This window comes from Oreochromis niloticus, linkage group LG9, assembly GCF_001858045.2.
Source record: "Oreochromis niloticus isolate F11D_XX linkage group LG9, O_niloticus_UMD_NMBU, whole genome shotgun sequence".
NCBI classification, from domain to species: domain Eukaryota; kingdom Metazoa; phylum Chordata; class Actinopteri; order Cichliformes; family Cichlidae; genus Oreochromis; species Oreochromis niloticus.
In genome coordinates this window covers 26776829-26801934 of record NC_031974.2, presented here as the reverse complement: position 1 = coordinate 26801934, position 25106 = coordinate 26776829, and the positions used below count along the sequence as shown (strand labels likewise).

The 25106-nt window shown below is 39.6% G+C and overlaps 1 protein-coding gene and 1 long non-coding RNA gene across 5 annotated transcripts in view; one reads left to right on the top strand and one right to left on the bottom strand.

The window, feature by feature from the left end:
* Positions 1–250: 250 nt before the first annotated feature.
* LOC109199464 (uncharacterized) overlaps positions 251–25106 on the top strand; it is a 35443-nt gene continuing 10587 nt past the window's right edge. Inside the window, exon 1 of the long non-coding RNA XR_003221786.1 lies at positions 251–339. This is a non-coding gene — a long non-coding RNA (uncharacterized LOC109199464). The remainder of the gene's footprint in view (positions 340–25106) is intronic.
* LOC112847940 (uncharacterized) lies at positions 16161–21661 on the bottom strand. 4 transcript variants are annotated; one of them, XM_025910579.1, is made up of 5 exons: positions 21636–21661; positions 19647–19880; positions 18663–18732; positions 16518–16692; positions 16161–16396 (listed from the first exon to the last, which is right to left on the bottom strand). In XM_025910579.1, the coding sequence occupies exons 2-5, from the start codon at positions 19854–19856 to the stop codon at positions 16309–16311; spliced, it is 543 nt and encodes a 180-aa protein (XP_025766364.1). In that variant the 5' UTR covers positions 19857–19880; positions 21636–21661; the 3' UTR covers positions 16161–16308. The 4 variants fall into 4 exon arrangements, with proteins under 4 accessions (XP_025766364.1, XP_025766363.1, XP_025766362.1 ...); XM_025910578.1 differs by lacking the exon at positions 21636–21661 and adding an exon at positions 20381–20428; XM_025910577.1 differs by lacking the exon at positions 21636–21661 and adding an exon at positions 20378–20427.

Sequence of the window (25106 nt, the reverse complement as noted above, 5' to 3'; positions counted from 1 at the left end):
TTAAATCAGGCAAAACAACACATACTTATTTACTGTGGCGACCTGCAGAAAGCAAAGCAATAAATAAATGGGGGTTAGGGTAAGCTGAAGCCATCTGATGTTTATGTTAATGAATATAAGACACTGACACATTTTGTCTTTGTTTTTATTGTTTATTAAAATACTTTTAAATCTCTAGTTTTAGTTTAAGAACCATCTAGTCCAGCAGGTGGCGGTAATGCACCTTAAAGCTCTAACCGCCAAAGAAAAACCCAAAAGAAGAAGAAGCCGCAGAGTTCCCGCTTCATTGCGTTTGTGTTTAAGTTTATTTTTCTTCCTCATCTAAAGTGAAGCACTAAGGTAACTTTGATCTGAGTTTAGTCAATCTTGAGTTTAGCTCCTGAGTGAAGTTTTCTGTTGCTCTCCTCGGTCTCTGTTGTCAGTTATTTGTTAACCTGTTGAAAGAAAAAGCCTCTACATCAAGTCAAGCTGCTATAAACTAATTTACAAGAAGATATCAACAAATGCTAATGAAACACTGAGAAGAAAACAGTGTTATTATTAGAAGAAAGCTTTTATATTAACTAAGTGTAATCAGAGTTTCTATTATTTTATTAGTCTGTTACTAAGCGCTAGTTAGCATCTCTGTGTCACTGTGTGGCACCTGCACAGTTTTTGAATTCAGCATGTTATCCAAGCTAGCTAGCTAGCGCCACCCTTCATCCATATAAGGTCACTTCCGGCTACAAAAACATCCCAACATGTTGGCGGTAAAAGTGCTATAATGAAATCCATTTATGAGAAAGGTAAAAATAAATGTATTCCAGGCTAAAACACAGCTGCCTTCATCAGTGCAAAGTTGTGTCGGCCCACAGGGCATGTGATTGTAAAAACTGGCTTCACTCTGAGAGGCCCATCATTAGAATCATTTCAAAGATGATTTGATAAATTCTGATCAGTATTCAGTAAATGAGCCTGATTAACTGTTAGCAAAATAATAATGATAGGCCAGAGATACCAGAGATGCATTTTTAAAACAAATACAGCCTCGAACCCTAAGAGGGGATCTGTGTTCTAATTTTATCAGATTTAAATGTACTGCAGATTTTTTAAAGCTCCAAACAAAACTGAAATGGAGGAACAAAGACATATAGAATAGAATAGAATAGTCTTTTATTGTCTTTGTACGTATTCAACTAAATTGTGGTCGCGCCACACCAACTGTGCATGGAAAACAATATAAATAGTAAGACAGTAAGAATAAATAACATATAAGAGGAGTATCTACAAAGAGGAGGAAGGCACACATTAGAGGACAGGTGGACAGAATGCTTGAAAGTAGTGCAATGGACTTGATACAAACAAATACAGCCTCGAACCCTAAGAGGGGATCTGTGTTCTAGTTTTATCAGATTTAAATGAGAGGACAGGTTGCAGAATGCTTGAAAGTAGTGCAATGGACTTGATGCAAGTATAGAATCGGAGTGTGACTGAGTGATGAGGGTTACTCAGATCATGGCTCAGATTTCTACACCCACTCAGATAGGATAATCTTCCACGGCACACCTCATCATTTCTCACGGCACACGTATGTGCCGCAGCACAGTGGTTGGGAAACACTGTACTTGTTTATGCAGCTCCATCGATTGTTCTGTTTTCATTCTTGGCCAGGGCCTTTTTTAAGGATGAATTGCTCTCCTGGTACTGGTGTGCCATACTGCTGAATTTGGTATCAGTGCTCAAACCTTTTGTGTTTGTTTTAAACAAGTTGCCCACCCAAGGAAGCTAAAATTTGTTTTTGTGCTCTCAGATGAACATATGAGACACTTTTATTCTTCGGTGCAGTGTGGAGCCTAACAAAGTTCTGTTTTGTGTCCCAGCTGATCAGCAGGAGGAGAAGAGTCTGACGGAGCAGCAGAGGAACATTTAAGCTACTTGGACTCAGCTCAGCCACTGCAGAGAAAACAATGAGTTCGACACAGAAGGTGACAGATACTATTGTTAAGAAGTACTCCTATGGGCAGAAATCTGTGCCATCAGAAACTGAATTTGAATAAGTTAAATTTGAATTTGAATTACTCGGATTGAATCTGAATTGTAACTTGAATGAAAGCTTTTGAAAACTGAATTTGAATTAGTCTAATTTGAAATTGAATTTATGGTTTGAAAATGAATTGATTTGCTTTGAAACTGCATTTTATCCTTTAAAAATTCAGCTCTCGAATAATTTCAGGTTCACTTCTCACCATTCAGTTTCAGTTCTACAATTCAATTTCAGTTCCAAAATTCAGTTTTTTGGGACTTACATCCGGTTCCGGTTCAAGCGCAGATTAATAGAACTACAGACTGATAGCGTTACTGACGGGAATCTACAGCGTCTTGAGCTGAATTAAGACTTCAGAAGTCATTCGTCATGTCGAATGACCAGCGGATAAACTCTCAGGTTGGTAATAAATGTATTACATGTATAAGAACAAGCGTCATGTTAACAAATGATAGCCGTACAGTAACCTTTATGCTTATTGTAGCTGCTAGCTAAAAACGCTAATTTAGCGTAGTTTGCCCTGGATTCAGCTTTGACAAACAAATATGATCGACTGTTTCTAGTAGAATTCCAAAGTTGTCATCTTGTACCCTGTCAGAGCCCTGTATGCTTGCAGAGACCCCTACAGTAGGGAAACATGCAAAACGCTGTCCAAACCTTTGTATTTGAGCTTTATTTATGTCTTACACAGCATCCCAACTCTTTAGCTAACTTAATAACTTTAGCTAAAGTGAATAGTTAGTCTAATTCATTAGTGCAGCGTTACTGGATCACCTCTGTTTGAAGTGATATAATATGATATACAACTATCACTGTGTTTAACTATCATAATAATTCTTAGGGTACTGAGTGCATGCTTATTAGTTGTTTTTTTTAAACATACTGCTCCATTGCTATGTTTGACAGGCTGAAGTTGTCGGGTCTCCTCCTAAATCGACCATCTTTTACAGGTGTTTTGTGCCAGAAATGGAGTGTCCACTGAAGACTGAAGATACTGAATCTCTACGCCATGCCATTGATCCCTCCTGTGCCTTCATCTAGACAAAAGACATTAACTTAACCACTCTCACATGCTCTGTACCTACATCACCTTCCCTGACAGTCGTAGCTTGGCTCATCTGAGGGTGAAATTATAAGAATGTGTTATTTTGCAAAGTGCTCTCTAGGGTTCCTAAATAAAATATGGCATTGAGGTCATTTTTTTTTTTTTATTAATCCCTTCTTCTGAAATATAAGAACCTCTCCTGGTTTAAATGGCACTTTCTGTTCCTTACTTCCTGTTCCACTCCCAACCCCAAATAGATACTGACACAGTAACATGGAAGAGGGAAAGAAGTTGGAAAGGACTACTACAAATAAACCCAATGCCTAACAATGAAAAATGTAAAATAAGAACAATAATAATAATAAAGATAAAAGATGAAGTAACAAGTTTTTAGTTTTTTCGTTTATTCCAAATGATCATCCAGATGTCTGTGACATGTGATGACAAACACCGTAATGGAAGGCCTTAGTCATCACATGCTTAAACTCATCATATATTTTTGCATATGCTGAACAGGCAGTCAGACATGCTGTAACTGTGGGGTAGAAAACTGCATGAACACCATACAGCAGGGGTCTCAAACTCCAGTCCTCGAGGGCATGGAAAAGTTGCAGGACACCGGCCCTCGAGGACTGGAGTTTGAGACCCCCTGTCATATTCCATATGACAGGTTTTGGTTGAACTTCATGAAGACTCTGAAGTTTCTCTTCTCTTCTGGCAGGACAGGAATGTGGCCTTGTCCTGTGAGCCACCGTAAGGATGTACTTAGAGTAGAACTGGAGTGTCACCGGCCTCAGGCTCTTCGCCTTTTCAAAGACAAAGCAGTCATTTAGATAAAATATTAGATATTGTTTACCTGTAAATGCACAAAGAGAATTTAGAAATGTAATTATTGTCAAGAGTGAACAAGCACTGATAGTGTAATCTACAGCTGTGGCCAAACGTTTAGAGAATGAGAAGTGTTGTTTGTTTATTTATAAAGTTTGCTGTTTCAGTGATAGTTGTATATCATATTATATCACTTCAAACAGAGGTGATCCAGTAACGCTGCACTAATGAATAAGACTAACTATTCACTTTAGCTAAAGTTATTAAGTTAGCTAAAGAGTTGGGATGCTGTGTAAGACATAAATAAAGCTCAAATACAAAGGTTTGGACAGCGTTTTGCATGTTTCCTTACTGTAGGGGTCTCTGCAAGCATACAGGGCTCTGACAGGGTACAAGATGACAACTTTGGAATTCTACTAGAAACAGTCGATCATATTTGTTTGTCAAAGCTGAATTTAGGGCAAACTAGGCTAAATTAGCGTTTTTAGCTAGCAGCTACAATAAGCATAAAGGTTACTGTACGGCTATCAATTGTTAACATGACGCTTGTTCTTCTACATGTAATACATTTATTACCAACCTGAGAGTTTATCCGCTGGTCATTCGACATGACGAATGACTTCTGAAGTCTTAATTCAGCTCAAGACGCTATAGATTCCCGTCAGTAACGCTATCAGTCTGTAGTTCTATTAATCTGCGCTTGAACCGGAACCGGATGTAAGTCCCAAAAAACTGAATTTTGGAACTGAAATTGAATTGTAGAACTGAAACTGAATGGTGAGAAGTGAATCTGAAATTATTCGAGAGCTGAATTTTTAAAGGATAAAATGCAGTTTCAAAGCAAATCAATTCATTTTCAAACCATAAATTCAATTTCAAATTAGACTAATTCAAATTCAGTTTTCAAAAGCTTTCATTCAAGTTACAATTCAGATTCAATCCAAGTAATTCAAATTCAAATTTAACTTATTCAAATTCAGTTTCTGATGGCACAGATTTCTGCCCATATACTCCATTAACCCTTTAAGGCCTATTGGAGCAGGAACGCTCTGTTTTGCGTAACAATTTTAAAATCCCGGTAGAACTGCACTTAAGCTAGCGCAATTATTTTATTTAGGAGGAGTTGTACTTACTTCTTATGCCATCAGCTTGCCCTAGGTCACAGTTTCCTTCCACATATGTATTTGCAAAAATTGCATAAAAAGCACTTGCAGCAAAAAAAACATAACATTCCAGAAACACGCTTTGCCGATCCGATCAGCTGTTCATAACACTTACTACGTTGGAATAGATGTCAGCGTGAACTATCGCATGTCCAACTTTACCTGCCAAAACCTGCCTTCAGGGATACCTATACTGGTGTTTTTAAAAGTCATGTTTGACTTTATTCTTTTCTGTATTGTTTCTGGGATGCTTAGAACTTAAATTGCACTGTTGGTAATAGTTTATGTTGATGCACATGCTGTTTGTTTTGCAAATTTGCATTATAATATTTATTTATTTTTTTCCTGCAGTATATAAAAATCTCAAAAATACTCAAAACAAATTTCCTGTGGTTGGAAACAAGGTGCAACTTTTTTCCATTTACAGTTTTGAGGGATAAACCTCTGAAATTTCTCTAACTAGAAATATGTGTAAAAACAAAACAAACAAAAACGATTTAAATTTTTTTGTATTTTATTGCAATTTTTTTGCACTTTATGTCGTTACTATGGACTTAATGCATAGATATTATTAAAATTTGGGATATAATGGTCATATTGATGTATAGCAACTTGAAATGCTCCCAAAAATGGCATTAAGGGCAGGTAAAAATATAAAGATAAGCTTTGGCAAACTTGGTTCTATGGTAGGTCTTAAAGGGTTAAAAGCTGAAGTAATGATATATATTTTATGCAAAACTAACTGAACCTTGTGCTATATTAATGTAATGTAATAATCATGTAATAATACAATGCCTACATTGTAGAGGGTGACTTTGCCTCTAAAGAGGAAAATGGGCAGGGAAGAGGTTAAAGTGGGATTCAGCAGGTGGGGAACCCTAAAATCAGCTGTAGTCGCTCAGTGTGGGGAAAAGAGTCACAGCTCACAATCATTTCTATTGAGAGCTCCAGTCGATTTTCTTAATGTACAGGCTGTGATCAGCTGACCTGCTGCTCTCTGTGGATGTACACAAATGAATTCAACCAGATGTCTGCAGATGTTTGATGAGTTGTCCTGGCTGATTTCCATCCTCTACACCAGGGGTGTCAAACTCAATTGCACAGGGGGCCAAAACTCAAGGCACACTTTAGGTCGTGGGCCAAACAAGATAAACATTTATTGAACACACTAAAACCATGTTTTAAAACATAAATATGAATAAAAACAGACAGGAATATTATTCCAGAATAAATAAACTTAGAAAAATCAACTTTAACTTTAAATATTTTGCTCTTCATAAAAATATATCCTGTCAAAATTATGCAAGTTAGAAATATGAACATGCTGCCAAAAACCCCAGAAAAAATAAATGAAAACATACACAAGGTTCGAGCTGCATGTAGACGGAGCTGGGGCATTGCTGCAGGAATGGAACTAATAAACTGTGCGGGCCATTCAGTGTCGTACTTTGCCTTGAGTGTACCATTAAACTGCAGCTCCATCTGAATCTGCACAGGTGCAGTTTTCACGTAAATGGGTTGAGAAGCAGCTGGAAATTCTCTTTTTGTGCTTCCCAGTCACCAAAGCGCCGTGCGAACTCAGTGCGCTCAGTTTATCAGCAAAGTGCACCGAATTGGTTCAACATTACTTTAAATCACATTGTGAGACAAACTGCACACAAACAGTTTGTGTGTTTGGTGATGTTTGTTGGGCTGATAGAATCGCTGCATGTGAAATTAACTGCCACATAAAAAATATTACTCCATCTATTCTCGCTCTTCTTCTGTATTGCTAGCTAGATGTTGAAATACCGTAACCGTAACTTATCAGCACCTGCAGTCGTTCAGGTGCTAACCTCCCCCCCCCCCTCAAAAAAAAGAACAAAACAAGACAAAGGCCCACTTTAACCCCTGACTAAGGTGATGAAATAACTCCCCTCAAATGCCTTAAACCAGAAGTAACAAGCCTGTTTTGAAAATGTAAGGAGTAGAAAATACAGATATATTTTTTTAATGTAACAAGTAAAAGTAAAAACAACCCTCAGGGTACAGTCAGACTCTGACATCATCCTTCACTGAACCAAGCTAGTAACTGTTACATTTGATTTATTATTATTGAATATATTAGAAAGTTATAGAAATATATAATAGGAAACAGCAACAGGAAATATTTAAAAAAAATACACACCTGGTAAACATTCATTACTATTCTGAGTGTGTTAGCATTAATATTTGTGTACAAGCAGGAGGGATGGGCATGATTTTAGAGTGTTTGAACAATGATTAATTATTTTTAACACCAGGTTGGATGTAATGTGTTACTACTACCAGTAGGTGGGGATAAGAGACCTTTAAGGTGTTTCGTGCCACACTCCAACTTCAGGTTTAAAACTAGTGTTAATGGAGGGAGTTTGAAGCTTCAGTTTGTTTAATGAATGCATTTCACTCACTGCCTCTGTTTGTATCTCTGTCACTGCAGGACCAACATGGACCGAGAAGTCAGCGCTCTCAGGAGGCCCACAAACCTCACAGAAGAAAGAGAGAGAAAAAATACACCTGTGACGAGTGTGGGAAGGATTTTACTTTGAAGTCTAAACTAAAACAACATCAGCTCATCCACACTGGAGAGAGACCGTTCAGCTGTGACTTGTGTGGAAAGTCGTTTTCCTGGAAGAATGTCCTAAAAACACACCAAGTCGTCCACAGTGGAGTTAAAGCTTACAGCTGTGATCAGTGTGGCAGAGCTTTTACTCACAGTAGCCACTTACAGAGACATTTAGTTACCCACTCTGGAATTAAGGCATACAGCTGTGACATCTGTGGAAAATCTTTCAGCCGGCTATGGAGCCGAAATACACACCTACGCATTCACTCCGGAGAAGATGTGTACTGGTGTGATCAGTGTGGCAAATACTTTACAACAGACGCACAGTTACAAAGCCACATGTTTACCCACACTGAGGAGAGACCTTATCAATGTGACCTGTGTGAGAAGACTTTTAAAACTCCGAGTCACCTGAGACAACACCAACAGATCCACACCAGAAAGAGACTCTACAAGTGCAGTTACTGTGAGGTATGTATTTATATTTTTTTCTTGTAAGTTCAGGCTGACTGTTTGGAACAAGTCTGCTCATTAAATTGTGTTAGCATGTTAGCACTTCTACTGCTCCGAAGAGTAGCTCTGAGCCATTATTCAGAGTTTCATTTCATTTAAGTGTAAGTCAGATGTTACTGTAATATTAAATAAGTATTACTGTAGTATTATGGTGGTAGTATTGTAGTTATTGTTGCCCAGTAAACTGAGTGTGTTAATCAAAACAGTAAAATATAATTGGATGTCTGCAGAGATGCTCTTTATTTCAGGCGATGTTCAGGATAAAAGTGTTGAAGGACTGACTTACACTGTCTTTGTGTCTTTGTTTAGAAGCAGAGCGACACAGATGGATCCACTTCTCAACCCTGTCATCGCTGTGGTGGTGGGAAAGACTTTCGTTGTGACATCTGTGGAAAAACTTTCAGTCAGCAAGCCGGCCTAAAAGTACATCAACGTAAACACACTGGAGACAAACTGAAATACTGCAAAGAATGTGGGAGAAGCTTCCCCACGTCAAGTGAGTTAAAACGACATGAACTCTCTCACAGTGGGGTCAAAAAGCACCTCTGTGATCAGTGTGGGTCATCGTTCACCACTGCAGGTCACCTTAAAAGACACAAACGAGTCCACACAGGAGAGAAACCATACAAGTGCAGACACTGTGACAAAAGCTTCTCATGTTCAAGTAGTCGTAACAAGCATGAACGTACACACATGGAAGGAAACTACAGCTGTGAGCAGTGTGACAAGAGCTTCAGTAATCTCAGTTCATACTCCGCACACAAACGATCCCACGTTACTAATAAACTGTTTCACTGTTACCAATGTGCCAAAACATTCACTTCATTATCTGCTCTGTGCAAACATCAGCGCGATCACGCAGGGCTGAAATCGTTCCCATCACAGGACGACAGCGATTCTGAAGAGAGAGAAACATTTTCTTCTGGTTTCAGAGTCCAACTTAAAACCCTGGAGATCAGGCTCCACAGAGTTCAGATCGGGTCTCCTTAAAGATCTAATGAGGCTATGAATCAAAATGTTCCTGTAGTTCCATTTTAATCTTTATAAATTGTTCTTCTATAGTGTTTGTGTTCAGTGGTTACCTTTTTTTTTCCAGTGGTTGGATGAAAAATCAGTTTCCTGTTCTCAAGTTTTTATTGAATGTATTTTATAAAAGTTCTTTTTGAGTTCTTTTTGTTTAAGTTCTTAAATAAAGTTAAAAAAAAATGTTAAATAAAGAATTGGTTGAACGACAAAGATTTTGAGCCATGATGTCATTTCCTGTATTTCAGAGTAAAGACGGAAGTGACAAATGGAAACATGTTTACAGTCATGGAATAAACACCGATGGGTCACATGTAGGAAGTACTATTGCTGACCTGATAGACTCGACCTTGTTTACAAAGAAAGAAAGGAACTGATTACATGTGTCAGCAGAGGCTTCAGGGTTGTTTAGAGTAGAGCTGATAGTCTTAAAGAGAACACGGGGATTATGACAATTTAACACAATGATCTGAGAAAAATATCTGTTTCTTTCATTTTCACTGTATTCTGATCAAATTTCCAACATTCTTTTAACATTTCAAAAGAAACCTGCAATTTGTCTTTCTTCCGCTTTCACTCTGCTCTCCTGCACTGACACCTGACTGCTCGGGTGGATTTATTTAACCAGGGCTGTGGAATACGTTTTGGGCGCCTGGTTTTTAATGGGTTCACAGTGTTTAGGGTCTGAGTACAGGTTTCCTGGAACTGCAAAAGCAGCTCATCTGGGTGGGCCCAATAAGTAATCTCAGAGTCGGTAAAGATTTTCTTTATAAAAGTGGAGGAGAAGAGAGCAGCGGCGGGGTGGAGCGCGAGCTTTAAACTCATGCACAAGAGAAACAGGTTTGTGATGAGAGAACACTGAATCCCCAATTTCCAAATTAAAAACAGATAAACCATATGATAACACCAGGTCAAGAGTGTGCTCCTGCTGGTGTGTAGGGCCTTCTACAGACTGTACAAGGTCAAAACACTGAATAAGATTTAAAAAGTTGAGCAAGCAGTCCATCAGGGCAACAAACATGAATATTAAAATCACCAACTATTATAATCTGATCCTGTTTAGGCACAATTTCAGCCAAAAAACATGAAAAGTCATTTAAAAAATCTTTGTTAAACTTAGGCGCCGATAGATTACTGCACACACAGCCGGTTGAGAGCGTCCCAGTTCAAATATGAGAAGTTCAAAGCCGGAGGGGAAACCAGTACATGGAGTTGTTTGTAGTGAAAGTTTTTTCTTAAAAACAGTCAGTATTCCTCCTCTTCTACCTGATCTCCTTGGAGCATTAAGAAATGAGCAGTCACAGGGTAACAGTTCAGAAATAATGCTAGGCTCACCAACTCTCATCTGTGTCTCAGTCACAAACAGGAGATCCAATCCACTGGAAGAAAAAAAACTTGTTTATAATGAACGTTTTATTTGGTAAGGACCACACATTTATCAGAGTCATCCTTGTTGGAGGTGGAGCCTGGGTAGAAGTTGTCTGTGTAGCTCACCTTAATGGGCGCAAATTCAAAAAGTTTATTCCACGACACCCAAGATGCAAAATACAGTGGCTAGCAGGGTTATAGACACCTCAGCCCACAACAGGAACCAGACAGGAGAAAACAGGATCCAGGAGACGCCTTGGGATGCGACAGAACGGACCATAACCATCTGGAGCGGCCATTGAAGAAAAGGTAAGACAGCTTTAAGCTTCATGTTTGTGTTTATGCCTGTGTCTTTCAGAGGAGGCTGGAGGCACTGAAAGGCTTTTCTAACAGTTCCTGTTGAATCAAAGAAGAACCATAAAGGTTGCTGGACTGCTTGACGGCCTTACCCCCGAGAAGCCTTCCTGTTAAAGGAGGAACCAGTTAGGCTACGTTCACACTGCAGGCGAAAGCGCATCAAATCCGATTTTTTGACCCTATGCGACCCATATCCAATCATGGTATGACAGTGTGAACGGCACAAATCCGATATTTTCAAATCCGATCTGGGTCACTTTCGTATGTGGTCCTGAATCCGATACATATCCAATGTTTTAGAAAGCGACTGCTGTTTGAACGGTCATGTCGCATTAAATCCGTCTTTTACGTCAGTGACACAAGACAGACGCCAATTATCAGCGCCGGAGAAGCGCCCGAGAAGACATTGCGAACGCTTCCTGGGCATCCAGTGTAGATGTCAGTGAAACTGTTGGGAAGACAACGTGAACATTTTATTTGTACTGTATAATCTGCAGATTCTGACAGAAATCTGAAACTATCCTTTGAAGCACCGCTCCTCTCTAAAACTGCAATAAGGATCATTATTAGGTTATTTACATTATTATGTAAATAACAAAATAACTTAAAGCAAAAAATGGGAAACGTAAAGTCCGAAGTCTTTATATTAAGGGCCATCAGTCAAACAATATTGTTTGCTCTGGGTCTAAACAGAGCGCGTTGTTTGTGACATCTTCTTTTGCGCATGCGGGCCGCTTTGAGCGTTCACACTAGAGCGCGTTTGCTGTCACATTTTATTTGTAGTGTGAACAAGCAGACAAAAAATATTGGATAGGACCAATTCTGTTTACATTTTACATGCTTCCCTTAGGCAGTATCATTAGAAGACATAGCATACATTTTCACTGCTATGCAGATGACACCCAGCTCTATCTATCCATGAAGCCAGATAACACACACCAATTAGTTAAACTGCAGGAATGTCTTAAAGACATAAAGACCTGGATGGCCACTAACTTTCTGCTTCTTAATTCAGATAAAACTGAGGTTATTTTACTCGGCCCTGAAAATCTTAGAAATATGGTATCTAACCAGATTCTTACTCTGGATGGCATTACCTTGGCCTCCAGTAACACTGTGAGGAACCTTGGAGGGATTTTTGACCAAGACATGTCCTTCAATGCACATATTAAACAAATATGTAAGACTGCTTTCTTCCATTTGCGCAACATCTCTAAAATTAGAAATATCCTGTCTCAGAGTTATGCTGATAAACTAGTTCATGCATTTTTTACTTCCAGGCTGGACTACTGTAATTCTTTATTATCAGGATGTCCTAAAAACACCCTGAAAAGCCTTCAGTTAATCCAAAATGCTGCAGCAAGGGTACTGACAGGGACTAGAAAGAGAGAGCATATTTCTCCTGTATTGGCTTCCCTTCATTGGCTTCCTGTTAAATCCGGAATTAATTTCAAAATCCTGCCCCTCACATACAAGGTCTTAAATAATCAGGCCCCATGTCAAAGGAGTTAGCAAAGAAAAGCGTCTGGACTTCTTTAAGTTGCTTAAAGATGTTTCACCTCTCATCCGAGAAGCTTCTTCAGTTCTAAGGTCAAATGGCCGAGAGTCCCAGATTTAAACCCAGTGGGAGTATCCCCCCAAGGAGGGACAAAGGACCCCCTGGTGATCCTCTAATCACATGCGCCAAGGTGTGAAAGCGGGTGTGGGACCTAATCAGCCAGGGTTTCGGGTGAGCTCATTGTGAAACCTGGCCCCACTTTGTCATGTGAATTCACAAGCAGCTACAAAAAGAAAGTTATAGCTTGCCTTCAAGACCTTGAAAAGGACAAAATCATTGACCGCCTCACATATCACCGCCTTTATCCAGGGGATGCCATACCCTGCATTTATGGACTTCCTAAAATCCACAAGGAAGGGGTCCCACTCAGACCCATAGTCAGTAGCATAAACTCAGCCACTTATAACATTGCGAAACACCTTGCTACCATCCTGGCACCTCTCGTGGGGAACACCCCACACCACATCAAGAACTCCACCGACTTCACCAACAAGGTCCAGAAACTTACCCTGGATCCAGATGAAACCATGGTGTCCTTTGATGTAGTCTCTCTCTTCACTTGCATACCCACCACGGAAGCAGTGGAGACTGTCAGAAAACGACTACAAGAAGACAGCTCCTTGGAAGACAGGACCAACTTCACACCCGATCAGATTTGCACACTGTTAGACCTCTGCCTTACCACAACATACTTCAAATACAATGAAGGCTTCTACAGACAAAAACATGGCTGTGCCATGGGCTCCCCTGTGTCACCTATTGTAGCCAACCTTTACATGGAGGAAGTGGAAAGAAAGGCTCTTGGCTCTTTTAAAGGGAGAGTACCCAGCCACTGGTACAGATATGTAGACGACACCTGGGTCAAAATCAAGACACAAGAAGTGGAATCCTTCACTGCGCACATTAACGCTGTGGATAAAAACATCAAGTTCACGAGGGAAGACACAAAGGATAACTGTTTGCCTTTCCTGGACTGCGCTGTGCACATTGAAGAGAATGGCAACCTCAACATTGAAGTTTACCGGAAGCCCACACACACGGACCAGTACCTCCTCTTTGACTCCCATCACCCTCTGGAACACAAACTTGGAGTAATTAGGACCCTACACCACCGGGCAGAACATGTTCCCTCTAAGCCTGAAGGGAGAAAGAAGGAACACATGTAAAGGAAGCACTGAAAACATGCGGTTATCCTAACTGGGCATTCATAAAGTCAGCAAAGAGCCACAGAAAAGAAGATCAGACACCAGCGAGGGAGGATAAGAAAGACAGAGGCAACAACATTGTCATCCCCTATGTAGCCGGTGTATCAGAGAAACTCAGGAGAGTTTTCTCCAAGCACGACATCCCGGTGCATTTCAGACCCAGCAACACACTCAGACAGAAACTGGTTCACCCGAAAGACAAAACTCCAAAACACAGACTTAACAACGTGGTGTATGCTGTACAGTGCCGCGAGGAATGCCCAGACCTCTACATTGGCGAGACCAAACAGCCACTTCATAAGCGCATGGCACAACATAGAAGAGCCACCTCCACAGGACAAGACTCAGCAGTCCATCTGCATCTTAAGGATAAAGGTCACTCTTTCGAGGATGCCAATGTTCACATATTGGACAGAGAGGACAGATGGTTTGAAAGAGGAGTGAAAGAGGCCATCTATGTCCACTGTGAGCGACCATCTTTGAACAGAGGCGGTGGTTTACGACACCAACTGTCTGCCATCTATAATCCAGTTTTGAGTTCCCTCCCCAGACGCCTTAACGCCCACTCACATCCTGGGCCATCTGACCTCAGGAATTCACATGACAAGGTGGGGCCAGGTTTCACAATGAGCTCACCCGAAACCCTGGCTGATTAGGTCCCACACCCGCTTTCACACCTTGGCTCATATGATTAGAGGATCACCAGGGGGTCCTTTGTCCCTCCATGGGGGGATACTCCCACTGGGTTTAAATCTGGGACTCTCGGCCATTTGACCTTAGAACTGAAGAAGCTTCTCGGATGAGAGGTGAAACGTCTTCAAGCAACTTAAAGAAGTCCAGACGCTTTTCTTTGCAAACTCCTTTGGCTACGATGACCTGGATGACTGAGAACCTTCACAGACAATCAGGCCCCACCTTGTAGTACCATATCACCCTATTAGAGCACTTCGCTCTCGCACTGCAGGCTTACTTGTTGTTCCTAGAGTATTTAAAAGTAGAATGGGAGGGAGAGCCTTCAGTTTTCAGGCCCCTCTTCTGTGGAACCAGCTTCCAGTGTGGATTCGGGAGACAGACACTATCTCTACTTTCAAGATTAGGCTTAAAACTTTCCTTTTTGCTAAAGCATATAGTTAGGGCTTAGTTATCCTCCCTTAGTTATGCTGCAATAGACGTACACTGTTAGACTTTTCATCTCCACCTTACGGTAACATACTGGCGTCACTGTTGCCAGCGTCATACCGTGACGCTGTATTACTGTAGCTTACCGTTCTGCAGGATGATACCCGTTTTTGCTGTTGTGGTATAATACTCTTGGACAAATTATGGTAACGCACTGTAGCTTTTTTTTTACGGTATCTCACTGGCATCACTGTCACCAGTGAGATACCATTATGTCGTTATGTCGTAAATTACGTCAACAAAGTAACATTATACTGTGATCAAGAAATTGGTATACTACCGTTTATTCACGGTATGTCACTGTAAGCCCGCTGCAAGGTAATAAACTGCAATATATTTACCAGTAACTTACAGTTATCACGCATCATCAGTACCAAAAATATTAATCTCTGCTAGAGGATACCGTGTCCCAACAGGCGGTCATTTACTGTTTGACACGTCGTAATTTACCGTAATTTAAGGAAACAGTAACATACTGTAAGAGACTGTAAGAAAATTGTATTGTATTAAAAAGGTACCATTTATTTATTTATATAAAAACATATATATACCCACTAAAGATCGATTGATCGAGATAGATACACACACACAATAATTCATGTGCTTTACATCACTTTTTATTTCTGTTCTGATTTTTCCCTGCTGAAATACACATTTCCAAAATCAAGAACTGAAAAGAACTGAAAACATATTTTCATTGAGGAAGCACTTGTTTTTACTAAACCATGTAATCCATTATTTTCTCAGATGGTTGTACAAACAATAACGATATTATGTCATATCCATATCATGGCAGACAACATATGCTCAAGTGTTGGGTTTTCTCAGTTATATTTTGTAGGGTCTTAAACCTACAATGTGAAGTGCCTTGGCATTCATTTCGTTGGCACCATACAAATAAACTGAATTGTAATGAATATAATATCAAGCCCCACACTTCTGCCTTTATATACACTTTGTCCAAAATACTGGCTCACACCACTAAATCAATGCACAAAGCAGGGTCCACAAGGACATGGATGAGTGTGTGTGGTGTGAAGGAACTTGACTGACCTGCACTGAACCCTGACCTTGCTTTGTGGACTGAGTTCATTGATTTGTAGGGTGAGCCAATACATGTGACAATTAAAGTGTAAGTAGCTGAAATAATTTTTAACAAACGGGTAAAAGAAGGAAAAAGAAAATCAAAACTGTTGCACTCAAAAAACCTATTGGACAGAAACAACGTCTTGCAAGATGGCGAGAGAGCTTGTCTTCATTGTTGTTCGTCTTGTGTAAATGTCCAGAAAGCATGGGCCACGGATCATCTGTGGAGACACAGGTAACAACACATTGGTCACTTAAATTATACAAGAAATTCACTAAAAATGGCAAAAACAGTTACCTAATTTGAAGTTTTCCACTCAAATTCAGTAAGCCACTGGAGGAAAGTTGTGACATGAGGGTTAATGTGAGCAACCTTTCACTTCACAGCGGTCCCAGTCTTTCTGCTTGTCCCAACCTTGGAGGTACATTTTGTTCCCTCTTCAGGGTTTATCCTTACAAAAAACCTTAAAACATGCCACAATAAATAGTAACATACAGTAACATTGAGTTGTGATTTGAAATAATGAGTTACTTAGGGATAATTTATTCATCATCTATCACTATTAGCTGACTGTTCAAACATACCTCTGAATTAGTTCCAATGTTGCACACGCTGACTCCTGGTATTCCAGGTTCAATACATAGAATGAACCAAAGAAGACTGACATCGCATCAGCAAAGGTGTTCTCTTTGTCCAGCTCAACAATTACACGCCCCTCTGCACTCACCATCCAGCAGGTGGCGGTCATTGAACTTTGTCCTGTATGTATAGGGCAGGGGTCTGCAACCTTTTACACCCAAAGAGCCACTTTGACCCGGTTTCCACGCAAAAGAAAACACTGGGAGCCGCAAATACTTTTTGACATCTAAAATGAAGATAACACTGTATATATTGTTTTTTGTGCTTTGTGCGGACAACTAAAGTAAGTAAAGTTTATTTATTAAGCGCTTTTCACAGACAGGCAGTCACAAAGCGCTGTACACAAATATTAAAATAAACAATACAATCAATAGACATTATCCACAATGTAAAAGATCAAATGTAAATAATGTAAAGAATATAAAATATGTAGATCAACAAGAGGCTTGTTTGAACAGAAAAGTTTTTAACTGCTTTTTAAAAGAATCTGTAGATTCTTTTGCTCTGTAGAGCAACTAAGGTGTGTTGCTTATGAAATCCATGAAGTGCTACAGAGAAAATTAAATTTTATTTATGTAATCAACACATTTTGAACTCTTAAAGAAATATAACAAAAGCAAAGACACCCAGCTGAACTAAAATGATCCATGTAGCAAACAAAAACTATTGTGAGCCGCCTCCCTTATATCTCCTTTGGGCTTTTGGAGCCTTGACCTGACTTTTAAAAAATAATTGGTAAAAAAGCTCTATGCTGCTGAAAAATGAAAAATAGATATTTGCAAAATTCTGCCTAAATATGTATTTTACCTGGTTAATGCGTGCGGCGGGGGAGTGGTCTGCAGCGCCGCTGCAGGGGAGGCGGACGCACCTGAGCGGCACCCGCACCTGAGCGGCACCCGCAATCACGCCTCGCCGCCTTAAAGTCTGTGCTCTCTCTGCTGTTGTTGTTGGTGGTGTGTGTCGGGCTGTGAGCTGCGAAGCTACAGCCGGCTGTATGCGTACAGCAACCGTGTGTGAAAAGTGGTCAATAAAGAGATGCTGAAAAGCGCGTTCATGCAAACATCGTCGGGTCTGCCGTGATGTGTTTACAATGGGACTTCTGCTCCTGAACCTCTGCTCAGCTCTGCTAATCGGTGCTGTGCGAAGTCAGTTTACGCAGGACTGTAAGCTGTCATCTGTCGTCTGTGAGGCGTGAGCTGTGTTTGTCTTTAACATAGTTCACGGTGGAGCTCCTGACATAATGTGGATCCGAAGATCCATAATTGGTCTACCTGGGGTTGAAAGTCTCGATAAATGCACGGTGTTTCGGCGGGAATACCGGCTTCCGCTAATGTGACGCTTATATTGAGCGAGGAAAAAATAATAGAATATAATTTTATATTTATATTTCAATATCACAATAATCTTCCAATTTAGAACTACAAGTTTAAAAGAACTAAAATAAAATACACTTCAGCGAAATACTTCTAATTTATTTTCCCAAACCACGCGGAGCCGCACTATAAGGACTAAAGAGCCGCATGCAGCTCCGGAGCCGCGGGTTGCCGACCCCTGGTATAGGGGCAACATCTTGTCATTATGCAACATAAAATAATTTCAATACTTCACTTCTTCACACTGTCTAGATAGTCATAAAGCAAATAGCTACGTACAGTTAATTATTAATGACCTTATGTACATAAGTCCGTTTTAACATATTAGAATTGTACATAATTGGGAATTATTCTGCACATTAAACACACCTAACAAAGAGTCAGCCCAATTAAATTACCGGAGATGAATCAACTGTATGGTTATTTTGGAGTTTATAGTGTGTGCTGCTGTTAAACTTTACAGTATTGACTTCAGTATTTCTGCTGTTGGTGTAGCTAGACTACTATGTTGATCAGTAATATGTAATGTGAAATGTGATATTGTTACCTTGCTGGGTTCACTGAGACACATGTCCAACAACCTTGGTTTATAAAGGAAATTACAGAAATTTGAGCTACGAAAAAAGAGACTGGATACCTGCGTCCACGAAAAGCTCCTGTGTCAAACAGACATTTTAATATGGTCTAATCAGCTCTATTTCATAAATGACTTCTTACCAAGCATAATCAGCCTTGGAGCGATTGGCAGGTTGCTCTCTGCTTCAAGGGACATCCTGGTAGATGTTTCCTGCCAGAAAAAGGACTAAGACATTGTATGTAACAAAAAACAAAACAAAAACAGGACAGCAAGCAACAGCATTAAACATAGAGCTGTATGTAAGAAGCTTACATCTGCTAAGACAAAGAGGGAGTCTTCATCTTCCTTGTAATACTTCATCATGAGAAGTATGGTTGCTGTGCCAACCTTGTTGTTGGTCAAAACTCCCTCACTTTCTATCTGTTGGATGAGTGTCCTTATACCAAGGTTCCATTTGAGCTTCTGGCTGGAGAAATAGTTAATAATCCTTCTGCCTTTGGTTATGAGGGCCTGACCTAAGCGCTCACTGCTATCAATGCCTGTGAGTTTGTAAAAGTGGTTCGAAAGACCTTTCCGAGTAAACAAGAATGGCCACTGCTCCTGAATTTCAGCTACTGAAAGTGAGGGACAACTGTTGATAACCTGCCACTGAGAAATATATGTGAGGGACATGAAGTCATCCACATCAGGTCTCTCCACAGCTCCAGGTCCTTCTGAATTAAAAATTGTTAACAAGATGTGCTTCTTTTCCTCTAAAGAAGCTGGCGTTTCCCCCTCAGGAAGTTCAACTGGTTGCCAATTTATACAACCATAGCGATCAACAAGGCATCTAACTTTTTCAGGTGAGGTTGCATTACTGTTGGGACTTCAGTCTTCCTCATTCCTGGTTCTCTTTGTTTGACGAAGTCTATGTGTTGTATTATCTCGATTAACATGTTCAACTCTAGATTTGATGCTTCTTAGTAGTGAATAATGTCCACAACCCAGTCTTTCTCCCTTTTCAGTAAAATCTGCAAATGTTTGAGGGTATCTGTTTACAATGATTTTAGCAACTTCTTCACAAGATGCACGTTTAGGGTTCCTGCAGTGAACTTGCATGGCCTCCACAACAATTCTAACCATACTTCTCCTGTCCTCTGGATGAGCTCTGTCCCCTCTTGTGATAGCATGCGACAGTCGGAGTGGAAATCTTTCCCAAGGAATCTGTAAGTGTGAGACCCAAGAGCTGGAGTAATGGTTGTACATAGTGGTGGACGTGGAGGAGGAGGGGTGAGGTGGATGGCTTGATGTTTCAGCTGATGCAGCAGGGCAAGGCTCCAGAGTAATGGTGTCATTCAGGTTCTCTGGTCTGTTGCCATCTAAACAAATAAATAAATAAAGATCATTGGAAAAGTTACCTTAAAAAGCTACTATGTCAACAAATGTGTCCTCACTAATAGATGAACCCTTCGATTGAGTGGTAACGGCAAGGCAGTTTTTGGGGACCTTGTCTGAAGATGAAAAGAAGCACTCCCAGGACTGCAAAAGAACTACAAACTCAAGGTCTTGCATTGAAAAGACCTTGAGTCAATATATTTTACAGTATGTCACAATTTCAAACCCTTAGTTGTACCACTACCAATGAAAGGTTAATGGTGTTAGATTTAGTGTCTACTTTTGTTTATGTTTTCCGTGTTAAGTATCTACCAGACAATGTGAGCCCCAAAACGCTCTTCAATATTATACTGTCAAAGTACATGTGTAGTATGGTTAAGAGAAAAAAAAAGCTAATCAAGCTAATCAGTGACATATGAGTCTATGAGTGACCTTCAAATCATAGACTCAAGTCTATGATTTGTACAGAACCTGCACAAACCTCCTTTAAATGCAAGAAGTAGTTTACGTATTTGAATTGGTGTGAGAAAGGTTGTTTCCACAAACAAAAGATCACTTTTTTGTTGTACACCAATAACGTCCGTCAGATGTTCTACAATGCAGATTATTTTCTCTCTGTCTAGTGCCGGCAGGAGGCTTGTGAGTTCCTCTTCAGTTTCCATCCCTGAAAGAGAATTAAGAGGAAACTGAATGGTGTGAGACAACAAAAAGGCCTGCCATGTTATAAAGTGGTGGTGGGTAATAATCCATCAGACTGTCAGCATTTACACAAACACTTCTTTCTGTAGGGCAGCGCAAGCAGTGAAGTCCAAGGTCAATGAGGAGTACTGAGTGATGCAACTCGAGCACAAAGTACAATTCAGAATCGTTAACAAGTATAACAGCTATCTTCCCAAAAACCAAGCCACCATCAGTGTCATCTACAATGGAAACATACTTGGTACCTTTGTAGACAACTGCTGACACATCTAAAGTTTGCCACAGCTTCTTGAATGAGAGCGTTGTAAAGATGAGGATTCTAATCTCTTGTTTCTCCAATCATTTGAACTATAGGTGGAAACATTTGGCCCACTGAGAGGTAGGACTGCAGTAACTGATGCCGTTCAGTCTTGCATAAGTTGACAAAGTTATGCAAGACTGAACTTGTACATGCTTTGAAATACGAGTGCTTGCTCTCAAACCTAAGGGTGCACAAACGAATGAGTGGTCCAAAGTGAAGGATAAGCTCTGCATAATGTAACAAATAGTGATGTTTTGCTTTTAAAGCTTTGTCAGGAAACCTGCTGTGTCTCAGATATATATATATAGTCCTCTATGAAAAAAGTTCTTGATTGATTTTGTCCACTTCTGCTTATGGAATATTAAATGAAGACAGTTTGTCAGACAGTATTGCAAGAACATTGTGCATTGCACAGCTGAGAAGATCCTGAAATTCCTCTATGATGCTCTGTATAGTGCTGGTTGGTAAGAGCATTTTAGGCTGCATTTTTAAATTACACAAAGCCAACTGTCTTCTAATAGATTAACTGTGTCCTGTCCTTGTATTATGGCAAATTCCCCAATTTCTTGTTGCCTTGACTGCTGAACTGTCTACTTATGTTTTCGAGAAATATGGCTGGAAAATGATGTTCGGACACTGAAGTATTTAGAGCAATCTTCAAATGGACATAATACTTTTCTCCCGTCTTTGATGTGAAATCTGAGATGGGCACAGAGTTGTAAAGTTTTGTGCAGCATACCCACATCCAGGAACTTGACAGCTGAGGCCACCCGTGAACTCATAGAACTTCTCCTCAGTGGTCTCCGTTCTTGTTCGGTGATTCCTAGTCATATGTGAATGAAAGGCAGAAAATGTTCTGAAAGTAGCAGGACAGTTCTCAGTTCCACAAGAAAGCCTATAGTTAGCTACATGTTTGTGGCTTTTAACATGCAAACTGAACAATATAAATTTGTGTGCACGGAAACCACAAAATTTACAAATACACATAGTTGCAAAAAGTTCAATGACCAATTACCTTTCCTAAATGACATATGCAATGCAAAAAAAATAAATAAATAATAAGAGTATTGTCAATAGGGACCAATTCCCAGTTTTTACATGATCAAAATTATTAACAAAAGGCTTCAATAAACAGAAAATGTGTGCTGACAAAAGACAAGAGAGCAGTGCACAAAAATGAAAAGTTATTTGAGCTCGACGCTTTAATGGGTTTAGCCTGACTAAGTCAGCACTCCGCACCGTACAGGTAGTACAAGCACACCTGAAAACACTGACCAGCTAACAGCTTTAAGCATTTGGGCGCAACCTCGGTAGTTCACCGATTCACCTGTTGCAAACGTCCAACTTTCTATCAAGTCTCATAAATCCATCGGCAACTATTACCTAACTAGTCTTTTGAGTCTCCACATTCATAGATACTGATATTTTGTCTTAGCATTTGAATGAAAATAACCTGGCTGGGTAGCTTAAAAGTCAAAACAAACAGTAATAAGAACACATTTCTGACTTCTCTCGAATAAGTGAAAAAACACTTACCTTCAGACTGATTAGCTGGTGTCAGTCCAACTTTAATGTTTCCCATGTCAGTCCGTTTTAGGGAAAAAGTGTTAAGTTTAGTTGTTTCATTTACTTTTGAGATACTCCCTCATGGACGAGAAATTTGGAGTCTAGCAGAGTTGTCACGAATAGCATATGATCTTCAGATATAATCCAATCAACCGTGCATTTAACCTGACTGAACTCCATCCAGTTACCTCTGACTACTTCTAAGTTGTACATGTTAACGGTCCGTAAATTGTCTCTGTTGTTCTTCCACCATCTCATCATCACTCTGTGCTGCAGCGAACTGGATCTGTGGCACAGAATAGTTGATGGCCATGTTGTTCTCCTGCTTTGCAGCTTTGTTTGAGTTTGAATTGCGTCTTAAACGTGCAAAACTAAGAAAAGCAGATAAATATTTTCTTCTTGTTGTTATTTAATGGTGGTTGGCAACCAGCGAAAGGAGCATTAACCGCCTCGATCAATATCTTCTATCCGCCATTGTTGTTTTGAAAGTGTGCGCCATACAGTTGTACTTCAGGTAAAGGTGTGGTCTCGACTAATGCTCTCCCATTGAGATGTGTAACCAGTGCTACACACACCTGTCGCATAACACGCTTTAAAAACGTAACATTCGCTTTAAAAACACAACCCAACGCGCTAAACATGAACAAACAAAAACACCCGTGTATATCCAGGACATCTCTTCTGAACCGCTAAAAATACAGTTTCTGCTTGTCCCAGAATTTATTAAATTTGAGAGTGAAGTTGTAGGACTGATGCTGGTTAGTGGTGTAGGTTTCATGGATGTGACACCTGAACTTGTGTAAAATGACCACCAGAGCATATTCCGAGACTTCTGGTTAGTTCACTGTAGTTAGGCAGAGGTGTCTTAAAAGTACCACCTTATACAGAAAAAATGAAGTTCCAGTATAAAAAAGAATAAGAAGAGAAAAAAGCTACACCCTGCTAAATGAAGTAACTTTTAAACATTACTCATATAAACATATAGAAGTATACTTGAAATGAACTTTTAGATCTACTTTTTGTTCACTATAACTGTACTAACATAATGTCCTTTCCAGTCTATAAGAGTATACTTAAAATATACTCTACTCTAACACAATACTAAACTTACAAGTATACTATTGATTTACTTCTTAGTTTATATTCGGCTTACTTCTGGTTGAAACATAGTAATTAAAATCCAGTTGAAACATATTTTTCACATGTAACAAATCACTCCATTCCACAGACAGTCAGATAATAGTTCCAACTATCAGAAGGCTTCCTTTGCAGAGAACTACACTCATAGTTCACGTACCAGAATTATATTGCAAACAGGTGAGAAAATGATTTGAGAGTTGAGGTTTATTAACTATTAACCCTTTTCACTCACGGTTTAAACATTTTTTTTATCCCACTTACTCTGTTCAGAAGGTAAAAGACATTACACAAGATTTTGTGACGAATTCTTGTTTAAAACATCAATTATTTGTTTCATAGTTGTTTAATTTTACAGTTAAAGCACTGCAATGCTTGCTGGGTATTTCGTTGTACTTCTTAGTATACTTCAGTTATACTTCAAATACTTCAAATAGTGTAGCTGCAACTTACTCCTTAAGTTAAAAATGATGCTGTATATTGTAGTTTACTCTCACAATGAATTGCATTTTATGGTAATACACTCTGAATGATTTAGGTAATTACTCTTAGATCTACAGTAGAAAACAACAGAAATCCCGATGGTGTAATAGTATAATCTCAGTAACATCACCAATTGTTACATTTGCTGTATTTTACAGCTGTTTCCATGAGTACGGTGAGTTACCGTAAAAATAATGTAATCTCATGGAATTTTCCCACAATTACTTGCAAATTACAGTACTAAACTGCAAACATCCTTTAGAGTTTTTTACTGTTGATTTTGCAGTACTAAGCTATGGAAATTACTGCAAAGGCTAACAGTGTGGGTGTGTGCAATCCTGTAGGATTCTGCGGGTCCTCTCAAGACAGCAAGCGCTGCACAGGCCCTTCTGTAAAGTTGGGGAGGGGGTGGGTTACATAAACGCGAGTCTGAAAGGCAGAATAACATAGAGAGATTTTTAAGCTCCCAGGATGGAGGCTGGTTGCCTCGGAGAAGTTGAGCAAGAAGATGATTAGAATAAAGCAATAATGTCAGCAATGAGTTTGAGAACTATGATATAACATGTGGACACCAACAGAAACAATGTAATATTGCATCAAATCTCATCCAAGAAGGGTGTCTACTTTTATATTTAAGTTTACCTATAATGTTTAGACAGAACTGTAAATAGGTTTTAAAATTACTGAAATGCAAAAGAAAGTTATTTTATACATTAGACACAGAAAGCAGCCTCAGCACATCCATCAGTGGTTGGGAATCAGGCAATAATCTCTTCACCATTTCCAGCTGACGAGTGAACTTCTCCAACATTTCCTCAAAACCTGATGTTGCTATTCTGTACATGTATTGTGCCTGAATGAGAAAAATAAAAGTTTTAGCAGAATCACTAAATAAGATCACTAACTATCAGATCACTAAAGGTATGCTGATGTTATTGGTGTTTTTTTTTTTAAATAATGTGATGAATTAAATACTTTCTCAGTCAACCTGTGAGTAACTTGTAGACTGACTAACCCACCTTTA

Coding starts and splice junctions, on each gene's coding strand:
- LOC112847940 (XM_025910576.1), bottom strand. CDS start 19,194: ATGTCCCTCACATATATTTCTCAGTGGCAGGTTATCAACAGTTGTCCC. Junction 18,733..18,834: donor CCCTCTTTGTCTTAGCAGAT/GTAAGCTTCTTA, acceptor TTTTTCTGGCAG/GAAACATCTACCAGGATGTC. Junction 16,397..16,517: donor ACATTGGAACTAATTCAGAG/GTATGTTTGAAC, acceptor GCATGTTTTAAG/GTTTTTTGTAAGGATAAACC.